The sequence below is a fragment of the Suricata suricatta genome, chromosome 12 (genome assembly GCF_006229205.1).
Source record: "Suricata suricatta isolate VVHF042 chromosome 12, meerkat_22Aug2017_6uvM2_HiC, whole genome shotgun sequence".
Classification (NCBI taxonomy): domain Eukaryota; kingdom Metazoa; phylum Chordata; class Mammalia; order Carnivora; family Herpestidae; genus Suricata; species Suricata suricatta.
In genome coordinates this window covers 17,396,806-17,410,735 of record NC_043711.1, presented here as the reverse complement: position 1 = coordinate 17,410,735, position 13,930 = coordinate 17,396,806, and the positions used below count along the sequence as shown (strand labels likewise).

The window sequence follows — 13,930 nt, the reverse complement described above, 5'->3', positions numbered from 1 at the left end:
GCAGCTGGTATGGATAAAGGCCTGTGAGAAAGACATGATGCCGGGGGGTGAGGCGGGGTCACCACTGTGGACCCATGGAAGTCCGCATGGGGCAGCACGATGCTGGGGGTCAGCAGTTCAGCTGAAGGTGCACTCAGATTAAATGCCAGTTGTATATCCAAGTGGAGGTGTTGATGAACAGTTGGACCTTGGAGCCTGGAGTTTAAGTCTGGGCTGGAGATACGAAACAGCATCATCAGTGTGTAGATGGTACTTAGAGCCATGGACTGGACCTGCTCTCACGGGGAATGTCAATAGAGAAGAAACAGCATCTGAGGACCCAGCCCTAGGGACCCCACATTAAGAGCGTGACATGAAGAGGCAGCAGAAGGGTGTGAGAAGGAGCAGGGTGAGGAGCGTGGGGGAGCTGGGGGTGGCCGCTGTGTCGGGGTGAATCTGTGGGCCAAGGAAGGTAAGAAGGCCCATGGATGTGGACCTGCCAAGTATTTCCCAGTGTCGTTGTGCACACTCTTGGTGCTCTGTCCTGGGCAGCGCCTGGCTTTCACGTTAAAGATTTAGGGAGGCTGTGGATTTAATCAGTATGTTACCTGGAGCCACAGAATCTGCGTGGGCTGTGAGAGATAGGAAATTCCTTTGTAAAGATGAGAAAGGTTTCTTTTTTTTTTAAGTTTTTAAAAATGCAAATGCTGGGGCACCTGGGTGGCTCAGTCGGTTAAGCCTCCGATTTCGGCTCAGGTCAGATCTCACGTTCGTGAGTTCAAGCCCCGCATCAGGCTCTGTGCTGACAGCTAGCTCAGAGCCTGGAGCCTGCTATGGATTCTGTGTCTCCCTCTCTCTCTGACACTCCCCCTCTCATGCTGTCTCTCTCTGTATCAAAAATAAATAAAACATTAAAAAAATGCAAATGTTTATTTTTAAGAGAGAGTGAGTCCTGATCAGGAGTGGGGCAGAGAGACAGGCAGACCGAGGATCTGAAGTGGACTCAGTCTGACAGCAGAGAACCTGATGTGGCGCTCTAACTCATGAAGCAAGAGATCATGACCTGAGCCGAAGTCGAACACTTAACTGATGGAGCCCCCCCCTCTTCCCCAATAAAGTTTTCAGTTTGTGGTTGGACACAAAGCAGCTGAGAATCTGACCCTGTTGGTTCTCTTTCTTTAAGCCGTTTGAATGCCGGTTAAAAGCAACCACTGGACAGCAGTCAGTGCATTTCCCAGGCCCTTTGTGTTGTTCTAAGGTGAAGCCCTTGGCCTCCCAAAACCCTAGTGTCAGTGGGTTCCTCACCTGAGGGGCTGCCTGTGGTGTCTTGTTTTCTGATGCCATTTGGAACACTAAATTTTGTGGGGTTTTTCACACTTATAACTAATTCTCTGATTTTCCCACACCAACTAGGTGTCCAACAATTCAATCCGATTTGGACACCAACTCTTGCCTTAGTGCAGACCCCACAGGTTAAGGGCTCAGTCCCACAAGACTGACCCTACTTCAGGTGCTAGTCCCAAGTCCCAAGAGGGCCACCCATAACTTCTGATCAGCTGGCTATAAATCAGGTACAAGCCCCCTCCTCGATTCAATAACTTGCTGGAATAACTCATAGAACTCAGGGAAACACTTTATTTACATTTTCGTTTATTAAAAAGGATGCAATTCAGGAACCACCAAATGGAAGAGATGCATAGAGTGAGGTACTGGGGAGAGAGAAAGGGTGGCGTGGAGCTTCCAGAATACGAGGGCTGCTGCCTTCCTAGCACATCAGGTAATTCACCTATCTTGGGAACTCCCAGAACTCCCCACACAGGGGCTTTTATGGAGGTTTCATTACGGAAACACCATTGATTAGGTCATTGACCTTGCAAGTTTAAGGACAAGTGTAGAAGTGAGGTACGGGTAGACTTAACCTTCAAAAACCCTAGAAACCAAGTCACATAGATCATAAAATAACTAATTAGAATTTTTAAAATAATGTTTTGACTTTAAAACTTTATTTAAAAATTTTTAATGTTTATTTTATTTGTTTGTTTGTTTGTTTGTTTGTTTAGAGAGCAAGCCAGGGAGGGGCAGAGAGAGAGAGAGATGGAGAGAAAAATCCCGAGCCCACTCTACTCTGTCAGCAAAGAGCCTGATGCGGGGCTTGAACTCAGTAACCATGAGATTACGACCTGAGCTGAAACCAAGAGTCAAAATCAAGAGACCCTTAACCAATTGAACCACCCAGGCGCCCCTAAAGCTTTATTTTTGACAGGAAAGAGACTTTGCTATTGCTGGAGTTGATAACATATATTTTTAAAAAAATCATTGGCTTTTGGTTGATAGAAGTGAAATCTCCACCCCCACCTCCCCAGCTGGGGCTGAAGGCTCCTACCCTCTATTCATGGCTGGGTCTTTCTGGTGACCTGCCCCCACCCAGAAGCTTTCTGAAGGGTAGGACTTCCCGGCCTGGAGTCTTATTAGTATACAAGAGACTGGACATCCAAGTGTTTTGAGAGCTCTGGTGCCGGGAAGCAGGGACAAAGAGCACCTAGTTTTTACTATACCGCACCTCAGTGGGGGCTGCAGGCTGCCTGGTTTGCTAGACTGCTTTCGCTTCATCCCAGCTGGCTTTCCACTGCCTTCAGCAGCCACCAGACAAATGTCCAGTCCGGAACCACCTGTTTCCCGGAGGCAACCTCTGCCATTCCTGGTGACAGCATCTCTATCATTTGCAGGAGATGGACTCTGCCCGACTTAATCAGAAACATAATTTGTGAAAAGAAACTTGTGGAGTTCCCAGAGCCACCGAGGGGGCCGACGGACAAGACTCCCAGCCAGATAGCTCGTCTCCAGCCCAAACCCCAGCCCCGCTCTGGCCCGTTGTGGGAGCCACCACCGCCGCCACCGCAGGGGCCTCACTAGAGGCCCAGATGCCACAGGCAGCAGCCCAGCGGCCACCACCCCCACAGCCCCCATGGAGGAGGCTCCCCGCTGTCCTGCAGCGGTAACCTGCACTCCAGGGAACTCCTGGGAGGGTAGTCTGATTGGCTGGGCCTGGACAAAGCCCTTGCCCTGGGGCAAAGGACAGCCCCTGACACTCTGGCATTTCTGTTGTCTCAAGTGGAAGAGAGGGGCCAATGTTGGATAAAGAGGAATGGCAGGGGCCTCTACCTTAGCATTACTAATTAACAAAAATTCGCCTGAGTACATTCTAAAGATCTAATTGGCTTAAACGATTCACGGATTGTGCAGCCTCCCATCTTACCTGTGGAGTGAGCTCTGAGGAGTGGGACCAGACGGAAGGTTTCGGTAGAAGGAGGGTGGAGCAGGAAGGACATTAGCAAAAGAAAAGGATTACTCCAGGCCTGGGCTCTTTCTGGGGGGCCTAGCAAGGTGTCTTATCTTGCAGATGACTCCATCTTTCTCTGAGGGATGGGAGAAGAGCCAGAGGCAGACTCAGTGGCACTGATTGAAAAATTCCTGACTGACCGGTTAAGACTACATTTCTGAGGGAAGTTGAAACTGAAATTAGGGGCGCCTGGGTGGCTCAGTCGGTTAAGTGTCCGACTTTGGCTCAGGTCATGATCTCACAGTTTGTGGGTTTGAGCCCCTCGTCGGGCTCTGTGCTAACAGCTCAGAGCGAGCCTGGAGCCTGCTTCACATTCTGTGTCTCCCTTTCTCTCTGCCCCTTCCCTGCTCACTCTGTCTCTCTCAAAATAAAATAAAGACATAAAAAAAAAAAAAAAACTGAAATTAGATTGGGTTATCGGAGCCCTGGTTTGGGAACTTGGGAACCATTTTGGGCCTGTGGTTTTGGGGTTTTGTTTTATTTTTTTAATGTTTATTTTTGAGAGAGAGAGAAGAGACAGAGAGTGAGCAGAGGAGGGGCACAGAGAGAAAGAGGGAGACACAGAATCCGAAGCAGGCTCCAGGCTCTGAGTGAGCTGTCAGCATAGCAGGACACCGGGGGTCAAACTCATGAAGAGTTTGTAAGATCCTGACGTGAGCCAAAGTTGGATGCTTAACTAACTGAGCCACCCCCTCTTTTTTTTTTTTTTTTTTTTTTTTACAGCACTCACCTCTCCCTGCCTCGAGGCTCAGTCCTGGGCTGACAGGTCACGCCCACTCCTTGCCACCCATGCCCTGTCAAGGACTGGGCTTTCTGGGCATCGCTGGGCGCTCTCCATGAGGAATTGCCATCACAGCTTGGCCACACACCGGGGGCTGGGCATTTGAGGTGAGCCCTCAATACAGGGGCCTGCAGAGCTCCAGACAGGTTAATGTGACCACCTAGGTTGAGGCAGCCAGCACCTGGGGGCTAACCTCAGGAAGAGAACTTTCAGTCCGCAAACCTACAGGGGCAAAGTGGGGAGGGGTTACGAGAACCCGGTGTGGGCCCATCCCTTAGCTCCAAACTGGTCCCCACACCTCCAGTTTCAGCTCCTGTCATCTGTCCACCAGAGGGATCTCTCAAGTCACTCACTCCTGTGGCCCTCTAGATAAGTCTCCCTGTTTCTGAGCATTATCTCTTTCTCTGAAAGAGACAGAGGAGGAGTGGCTTTGGGGTGGCAGGTATGGATGCAAACTGGGGGGTGGGGAAGAAGCAATGGGGAGCAGCCTCCCCCCCGCCCCCCCCTTCCCGCACTCTCCTCCCCCACCAGGACCACTCACCTTTGCCTTCTATTTGCCAAGCCTAGAAAGCCCAGGAAAGGGAGCTCCAGGACAGGGTGGAGAGCAAGGTGGACCTGGAGGGTTAAGTACAAGACAGCCTGCTGCCAGGCTCCTACTAGGGGTAGCACAGAGGACTGGAGCCACTGAGGCAGCCCATCCCCTGGGGGTGTGATGTCAGGGCTGGTACTCAGGGGAAAGAGGTCAGTGTGCTGAAGGGGGTCTTGTCTTTCCTTTTTCAATTATGGGCACCTGCTATGTGCATGGCCCTTGTGCTGGATACAGAAGACAGACACTAGCCCAGCCTCATAGTGACCTCAGAGTAGCAGAAGACCTCCACGTGACCCAGGGTTTCATGTTGGGCTGGGGGAGTCACAGAGGGGAGCCCCCAGACTTGACATCTTGGGAGGCTTCCTGGAGGAGGTGGTGTTTCCACTGGAACATAAAGGTTATGCCAGAAGGGTAGGGGGTGGGAAATGTGTGTGGTGGCTGCAGAGCCAGCAAGCACAAAGGACCCCATTTATTGCTGGGACTCAAGTTGGAATTTATTTTAAGAGCGTTGGAGAGGGGCACCTGGGTGGCTCAGTTCAGTAAGCCTCAGACTCTTGATTTGGCTCAGGTGGTGATCCTAGGGTTGTAAGATTGAGCCCCAAGTTGGGCTCTGTGCTGACAGTGCAGAGCCTGCTTGGTATTCTCTCTCTGTCTCTGTCTCTCTCTGCCCCTTCCCACTCATGCTTTCTCTCTCTCTTTCAAAATTAATAAATAAACTTTATTTTTTTAATGTTTTATTTATTTTTGAAAGAGAGAGACAGCGTGACCAGGGGAGGGTCAGAGAGAGAGGGAGACACAGAACCCAAAGACAGGCTCCAGGCTCTGAGCTAGCTGTCAGCACAGAGCCTGACGTGGGGCTCAAACCCACCAACCGCGAGATCATGACCTGAGCTGAAGTCGGACGTTCAACTGACTGAGCCACCCAGGCGACCCAATAAATAAACTTAAAAAAAAAAAGTAGAACCTTGGGGATGAACCCTTGCAGGGTTTAGAGTGGGGGTGGGGAAGTTACTGATTTGTTCTTTAGGAAGATCAAGACTGGAAGCATGGAGAGAGCTGGTGAGACCAGAGCTGGGTCGGTGGTGAGGAAAAGCATGTTCTGGAGATGAGAGTGGTAGGGGGTGGGGGGAGGAGTTGAGCACCAGTCTGGGTGGCCAAGGGGAACTGGGGATACAGGCGCGAGTTGTCTGTGGAGGCCCAGGAGGTCTTTGGAGGTGGTGTTCTGGGAGTCCTCAGGGCCTGAGCAGTGACCGATGGGCAGGAAATCTCAGAGGCCAATATGTTGGAAGAGAGGTCAGGGCAGGGGCCACTGTGAGCACAGTGGGGAGCGGGCAGGAGTGGAGTTGTGGGTGGAAGGTGAGGAAGGTGACAGGTAGCCCAGGACACCAGCAGGCAATGCAAGGCAGAAATGCAGAGGGAGAGGGTGAGGACATAGGGGAGGACCCTGTGGTGCCACTGGCCTTGGGGAGAGCGGGGAGGCAGCAGGTAGGGGTGGGGGCCATGCCCTGAGATGAGGTGTGAGCCATTTCAGGTAGACCAGATGGGGAAGGGACAGAATGCAAGGTAGGGTCTGCCTGTAAGCAGGGAAAGGTGCCTGCTGGAAGGTCTGAGGAGAAAAGCTGGCAGAGGGGTGGGTCTGAGAACAGCCCCCGCTTCCTTGCCCCTCTACCCCATCCCCATACCTGTGGCCTAGCAGATTTTGGCTGAGTTAGTCCAGCTGGTCTGGGTCCTCATATCATGTGTCCTGCCTGGAGGACCCTAATCTTGTTGAGTACACTTTTTTTTTTAATTTTAATGTAAACTCTGCACCCAATGTGGGGCTTGAACTCATGACCCTGAGATCAAGTTGCATTGGAGGACCCTCAATTTTTTTTCTGTTTTTAGTTTTAAAATTTTTAAACGTTTTAATTTACATGCAAGTTAGTTAGCATAGAGTGCAATAATGATTTCAGGAGTAGACTCCAGTGATTCATCCCCACAAGTGTCCTCCTTAATGTCTCTTGCCCATTTAGCCCATCCCTCCAACCACAGGCCCTCCAGCAACCCTCAGTTTGTTCTCTATATTTAAGTGTCTCATGTTTTGTCACCCTCCCTGTTTTTATATAATTTTTGCATCCCTTCCCTTATGATAATCTGCTTTGTATCTTAAATTCCACATATGAGTGAAATCATATGATACTTGTCTTTCTCTGACTAATTTTGCTTAGTGTAATACCCTCCAATTCCATCCACGTTGTTCCAAATAGCAAGATTTCATTCTTTTTGATAGCCTAGTAATACTCCATTGTGTGTATGTATGTTTGTGTGTACATGTATATATATATGTACACCACATCTTCTTTATCCGTTCATCTGTCAATGGATATGTGGGCTTTTCCCATACTTTGGCTATTGTCAATAGTGCTGTGATAGGCTTTGGGGTGCACGTGCCCCTTTGAAACAGCACACCTGTATCCCTTGGATAAATACCTAGTGGTGCAATTGCTGGGTTGTAGGGTAGTTCTGTTTTTAACTTTTTGAGGAACCTCCATACTGTTTTCCAGAGTGGCTGCACCAGTTTGCATTCCCACCAGCGGTGCAAAAGAGATCCTCTTTCTCTGCATCCTCGCCAACGTCTGTTGTTGCCTGAGTTGTTAATTTTAGCCATTCTGACTGGTATGAGGTGGTATCTTATTGTGATTTTGATTTCTATTTCCCTGATGGTGAGTGATGTTGAGCATTTTTTCATGTGTCTGTTAGCCATCTGGATGCCTTCTTTAGAGAAGTGTCTATTCATGTCTTCTGCCCATTTCTTCACTGGATTATTTGATTGATAAGTTTGTTGTAGATTTTGGATACTAACCCTTCATCTGATATGTCATTTGCAAATATCCCATTCTGTCGGTTGCCTTTTAGTTTTGCTGATGGGGGACCCTCAATCTTGTTGAGACCCTCATGTTTGCCACAGGGAGTTTGGTTTCTGCTTTGGAGGGGCTGATTTCCCTGTGCAGCTTGTGGAAGTGATCGTTTCTCAGCTTCACAGGCCTTGTGTCCTCCTCCCCTGCCATGGGCACATGCCTGTCGGATGCATGGCTGTGATTTCCCAGCCCCTCCTCACCATGCAGGGCTCTGAGTGGGTCATGGAGGCCCCACCATACTCCACTATGAAGGTTTCACATGTTTGTCTGTGACGTGAGGGAAGATGAGTTGGCATAGGGACCCCAATCCTGAAAAGGTCAGGGAGGCTGAGGCCAGGGGAGAGGCTCCTGGAAGAAGTGGGGTGGAGGTGTCAGAGCAGAGAAGCCAAAGAGAAGACAGAACAACTCTTTTTTTTTTTTTTTAATGTTTTTAATTTACTTTTGAGAGACAGAGAGAGATAGTGTGAGCAGGGGAGGGTCAGAGAGAGAGGGAGACACAAACTCTGAAGACAGGCTCCAGGCTCTGAGCTGTTGGCACAGAGCCCGATGAGGGACTTGAATGCACGAACCGTGAGATCATGACCTAAGCTGAAGCCAGAGACTTAACGGACTGAGCCACCCAGATGCCCCAAGACAGGGCAACTCTTGGGAGCTTTGCTGGGAGCAGGGACTTGTTATGAAGAGAGACCAAGTCTAGGAGGCAGAGGCTGGATGCCCAGGGAGTGGAATGGTGGATATCAGAGGATGGCTGGACATGGAGGCGAGCATGTGGTGTCTGTTGTGCATGGGGAAAGGGGACCTGGGCTGTGCTAAGCTTCAGGCCATGCAGCTGAGGGGGCAGAGGCAGTGGGGCAAGACGGGGAGGGCTCCCCATTCTAACCAGGGACAGTCATGCTTCTGTCCCATGTGCTGAGCCGCAAGCCCTTCTTGGCCAGGTGGTGGCCTGAACCCTCGCCTCCCTCTTCTCACCCCCTAGCCTGGGGAGCTGCACTGAGGACCCCCCAGGTTGCCCTCTCAGGTCTTCCTGTGTCCTCAGGTGATAAACACGAGGTGACTCACAGGGTGTATGCCCTGGATCCAGTGTCTCGTTAGTGTGACATTTCATGTCATCTGCTTTGAGTAGAATGTACTGGGTGTGCCAGGTGGGAGGCAGGTCAGGAACCCTGGGTAAAAAAAATGCTCGCCATAGACTGAACACGTGTCCTTGCAAAATTCATAAGTTGGAATTCTAACCTCAAGGTGTTGGTATTTGGAGGTGGAGCCTTTGGGAGGTGATTAGATCTTGAAGGTGATCTTGAAGGTGGAGCCCTCATGAATGGGGATTAGGGCCCTTATAAAAGAGGCCCCAGAGAGGTCCCTTAGCCCTTCCGCCAGGTGAAAACATAGGGGAAGGACGATCATATATGAACCAGGAAACTCTCATCAGACATAGAATTTGCTGGCAACCTGATCTTGGACTTCCCATTTGGCAGAACTGTTGTTTACAAGCCCCCAGGTCTATGATATTTTTGTTTTAGCAGCTGGAACAGACTCAAGACAGTGCTCCTTCTCCATTTCCCTGGCTCTTCCCAGACTCCTGCCCCACAGTGGGTGGCAGGGCCACTGTTAGCCATTGCTCCATCTCAAGGTGGCTTGTGCGAGCACATGGTCTGGAGCAGACAGGGATGTGGCCCAACCAGACTCTCCCTGAGCCGGGAGGTGGCCTGGTGTGCCTGGGAGCTGCCAGTTCCCATCCTCAGACAGGGCCATTTGAACTGGGATTGCCCTGAGCTGGGAGCCAGCCAACCTGGTTTGGGAGGTAGGATGCCTGAGAGGATAGAGATATCAACCCAGTGGGTGAGGTGATGGGCTAGGCTTGCAGAAGGGACTGGCATTTATTGAGTGCCTACTGTGTGCCCGGGTGTGCTCTGGGCACTGTCCCCACCACCTCACCTGGTCCTCCATTGCAGAATGAGGACTTGAGGGGCACAGGAGGGCCATGGGCCATGGGAGGGTTTGTGTCCTGCTTCCCAAGTGTTAGGATGCAGATTCCTTTGGAGACACCCTCCAGGTCAAGGGCTGGGAACTGGGGCTCCAGTGGAGGGGGGGCCTGGTGGGGGCGGAAAGTATCCTACCAACATCTTGGTCGTCAGGCGCCTGTAGGCGTTGTAAACGGCCCAGGGCATTGTTTTTGCGTGGCCCCTAACGTGAGCCTGTCCCGGAGGCTGGGAGGGGCGTCCTCTCCCCCTCCCTTGCCTCGCCCTCCTCTCCGCTCCCTCCTCCGGGCGGGGTTCCCGGAACAGGCCACCGGGGCGGGGCGAGGAAGCGGTGGCCGCACGGGTCGCTGAGGCTGCGGCTGCACCACAACCCCTGTTGCTTCTGTCCGTCTGTTCTTCTGTCCGTCCGCCACCCAACTATGGCTGCGAGTGTCCCCGTGCCACGGATCCTGCTGCTGCTGCTGCTGCTGCTCCTGCCGCCTCCAGGTGGTGAGCTTTTGGGGGTGGGGGTAGTTTGTCCCAGGCGGGGACAGTGTGTATGGGAGCGGGGCAGCCACGTCCGTGCGCCCCTGGCGTGAGCCCAGACAACACCATCCCCACGGTGTCCCCCACCCCATTAACCCCGAGGCAGTCAGCCAACCCCCAGGACTGACCTGACCTCCACTGCACCCCTCCCAGTCTGAACTGACACTGCCCAGACCTTAGGAAGTTGCCACCATTGTCCTGCCCTGGAATGGTGGTAGTGGTGGTGGTGGGGTCTGTGCTCCCTCAGGTGTTCCAAGGGATTGGGTCCCCAGGAACTGGGGTAGGAGTCCCCGCCTGGCCTTAGCCTAGGGTGGTGGCAGCAGGGAGGCCTGGCCCCTCCAGTGGAGGCTTTCCTTTAGGCTCTGTTTACTGGCTGGAAGCCCCCACTTGGCTGAGGCTGGCTTCGGGGGTTGGAGGGAACTTCACTGTGTAAGTGTTGATGGTAGACTGATGAATCACTGGCGGAGGAGGCCAGGCTGGGGGCCTTTTAGGGGTAGGAATTGGAACAGCCCCTTGCCCAGCCGGAGGAAGCTGATGATCCCTCGGGGGTGAGTGGCTTCCTCCAGGAGAAGGGCTTTATTTCCTGGGAGCTGAGACGAATTTGGGGGCCTGGGGTGGGAAAGTGAGAAGGTAGACCCTTAGTCCTTGGTCCAGTGAGATCTGGGAAGCCTCCTTGAGTGTCTGGGGCCCAGAAGAGCATTTGTGTCATGGGCTCTTGGTCCAAACAACATCAGTGATGTGTGTCTTCAGCACCAGCTTGGAGGCTGGGCCGTGACTGTAAAGGCTGTAAAGACCCTGCTGGAAGCGGGTCACCCAAGTTACCCAGTAGCGTGAGCCATGCTGACCATACCTGCTACCATCCCTACTCCCAGGGCAAGCTGGTAGTGGTCAGGTCCTCTGTCCTGTAGCTTTGCCCAGAGCAGGGTTCTGTCTGAACCTGCCAAGAAGAGAGCACCGCTCCCCTGTCCTCATCCCATTCCTAGTTATTTCTATTTAGGGAGGCCACTCAGTGCCTCTTTCTTTGGGCCTTGCTCTGTACGTGATACCCTGACCAGGCTGGTCTCCAGACACTGCCCGTTGCTCCAGGGCCCCGGGCAGTCTGGGTTTCCAGGTTCCAGGTGCCGGGCCAGGACTGTTTCCAGGTGAAGTAGCCACACTTCATGGTTTATCGGCTACCATAGTCATCTGGGTCTTGCGGGATTGGATGTTCTTGGTGGGGTCTGTCCAGGCCCTCCAGGACTGCCCCCTCCTGCTGGTGGGCACTAGGTCTCTGCTAATACATCCTAAGGATGCATGGGAACATTTGGCTGTAGCATCTTCCTGGAAGTTTGTAAGCCTTGTTGTCTCTCAAGGCCCTGGTCATTTCCCACACTTGTCAGCCAGGTACAGGGAAGTGCTGTCTATACCCCAACCTGGGGGAATGTCCTCACATCCCAGTTTTGCCCGCGAGCTTTGTAATGAAGTATAAGCACTTCAAGTGATGCCACTGCCTCAGAGCCCTGGCTACCGAGGGCGTAGGCATTATGTGGGCACCTGTTGCAGGCCCAGCCCAGGGCTAATTGTTTCACAGACACTTATATGGTGGGTAAAACTGTAGCCAGTGGGGAGTTGCTCTGGAGACAGCCTGACACGAGGGTGTGGTCCATGAGGGCCAGGCCCCTGCAGTCCTGTGTCTCGCAGGGGCCCAGGGGGCCACGGCTGAGTGGTGAGGAGAGCAAGTAAGGACTGAGAACTAGTTTGTCCAGTGCCTGGGCCCCAGCAGCTAGTTGGGGGTATTACTGTTTACTGATGGGCTTGGGCAGTTTCTGGAGGAGGAGGCCTGGGGTGAGACCTTGTAGGATGAGTGGATTGAAGATGGGGAGTGGGAGACAGGCAAGAATGTGGGTAGAGTTGGAAAGCTGGGGTGGCTGTCAAGGCCCTTTGCAGTCCAGACCCTTGCTAATGGACTCTGGACTTGATCCCGAGTCAGTGGAGACCAGGAGTGGTCCGAAAGCAGGAAGTAGCCAGACTCCCACTTAGAAAGGTCAGTCTTCCATCAGAAGGCAAGTGGCTGGTGGGGTGGTGGGGGAGGGAGGGGGGATGGTTAGGTGCCTCTGCTGTGGGGCAGGGTAGAGGGCAAGGCTGATGGGGGCGGGGGCCATGACTAGAGGTGGCCAATGGCTAGGATGGTTCAAAGATGGCCACATGCTTGCGCCTGCCGGAGGTGCTGGGAAAGCGGCTGTGCTGGCCAGCACATGGCTGAGCTCTGGCGTGAGGCCTGGCCCTGTGGCCACAGATGAACAAGTGTGCTTCTCTGCTCCAGCCCACAGTGAAGTGTGTGTGGCTTCCGGTGGACGCATCCTCTTCCCTGAGTCCTGTCCTGATTTCTGCTGTGGCACCTGTCACAAACAATACTGCTGCTCTGATGTGCTGAAGAAATTTGTGTGGAATGAGGAAAAGTGTGCTATGCCTGAGGCCAGGTGGGTGCCTGTGGTTGCAGGGTGGGAGGCCTGAGCAGGAGTGTATGTGAAAGGGGAATAGCCCTGCCCCTTCGGCCTCTCGGCCCCCTCAAGGTGATAGAGCACTGGACCAGGGGCGGGGGTGGGGGTGGGGAGCCCCTGTTCGGGGCTGAGCTCCCCAGAGCTTGCTCAGTTAGTCCCTTACCCCATTCCCCACAACCCTAAAGGGCTACAGCTCACCCACCTCACCCAGCAGGGATGAGCAGGTTTTCTCATGGCTGGTGGCCTCAGTTGGCCCTGTGGCTCTCCCCTGGGTCTGTACCTATATCAACAAGGTACCTGCCATGGTATGAGCGTACCCTACAGTATGTGCACACACCTGGCAGGGGCTTGTATGTGATTTGTGTGGGTATCATCTTGTGGAAAGCACGTTTCACTCTGCACCATGCCTGTGTCCCCTTGGCCTGGCCCGTGGATTTGCACTGTATCAGGGTTTAGGCCATGTCATGGGCTGGAGCCAAGGTCCCCCTTTGCCACATCTGTGTTTCTGTTGTGGTTGGTCGCAGGTACAGAAAGGGTTGAGATGGTCAGACTTCTCAGCTCAGGGCAGGTTGATCATAACTGATCTGGGCAAGACCAGCCTGTCATCTTACATATTTCCTTTCATTGCACATGACCATTCCATAGGCTACCAGTCTGTATGTCCTTTTCATTGTTTGTGATTTATTTACTTATTTATTTATTTATACATTAAATTTATTTTTTAAATGTATTAAAAAATTTTTTTAATGTTTTTTATTTATTTTTGAGAGACAGAGAGAGACAGTGCTTGCAAGGGGGGGTGGTCAGAGAGAGAGGGAGGCACAGAATCAGAAGCAGGCTCCAGGCTCTGAGCTAGCTGTCAGCACAGAGCCCAACGCGGGGCTCGAACCCATGAACTATGAGATCATGACCTGAGCCGATGCCGGATGCTCAACTGACTGAGCCACCCAGGTGCCCCGTATTTTTAATAATTTATTCATTTATTTTAATTTTTGTATTTTCACATTTATTTATTTTTGAGAAAAGAGTGTGTGTGCATGCAAGAGTGTACAAGCCGAGGAGGGGCAGAGAGAGATGGGGGCAGAGGATCGGAAGGGGGCTCTGGGCTGACAGCAGAGAGCCCAACATGGGGCTTGAACTCACGAACTGTGAGATCATTACCTGAGCTGAAGTCAGACCCTTAACCGACTGAGCCACCCAGGTGCCCCTTTTTATTAAAAAAAAATATTTTAAATGTTTATTTATTTTTGAGGGAGAAAGCAAGAGAGACAGTACAAGCAGGGGAGGGTCAGAGAGAGAGGGAGATACAGAATCCAAAGCAGGCTCCCAGGCTCTGAGCTGTCAGCACAGAGCCTGACTCAGG

At 52.4% G+C, this 13,930-nt stretch overlaps 2 protein-coding genes across 21 annotated transcripts in view; both read left to right on the top strand.

Moving 5' to 3' along the window:
• The window catches only part of PFKFB4 (6-phosphofructo-2-kinase/fructose-2,6-biphosphatase 4), a 60,232-nt gene that overhangs the window by 38,526 nt on the left and 7,776 nt on the right, over positions 1-13,930 (top strand). For 13 of the 19 annotated variants that reach the window (XR_003901547.1, XR_003901540.1, XR_003901533.1 and 10 more), the window contains 2 exons: positions 2,706-2,974; positions 3,380-3,567. The gene's annotated coding sequence lies outside the window, so the exon portion shown is untranslated. Of the gene's footprint in view, positions 1-2,039; positions 2,066-2,705; positions 2,975-3,379; positions 3,568-4,042; positions 4,208-7,232; positions 7,272-12,389; positions 12,478-13,930 lie in introns of those variants that run through there. The other 6 variants (XR_003901531.1, XR_003901532.1, XR_003901530.1 and 3 more) reach the window with 6 other exon arrangements.
• The window catches only part of SHISA5 (shisa family member 5), a 22,152-nt gene continuing 16,372 nt past the window's right edge, over positions 8,151-13,930 (top strand). The window contains exons 1-2 of one of the 2 annotated variants that reach the window (XM_029919146.1): positions 8,151-10,048; positions 12,390-12,546. In XM_029919146.1, the coding sequence (XP_029775006.1) occupies positions 9,982-10,048; positions 12,390-12,546 (224 nt within the window). In that variant the 5' untranslated portion in view covers positions 8,151-9,981. Of the gene's footprint in view, positions 10,052-12,389; positions 12,547-13,930 lie in introns of both variants that reach the window. The other variant, XM_029919145.1, reaches the window with a different exon arrangement.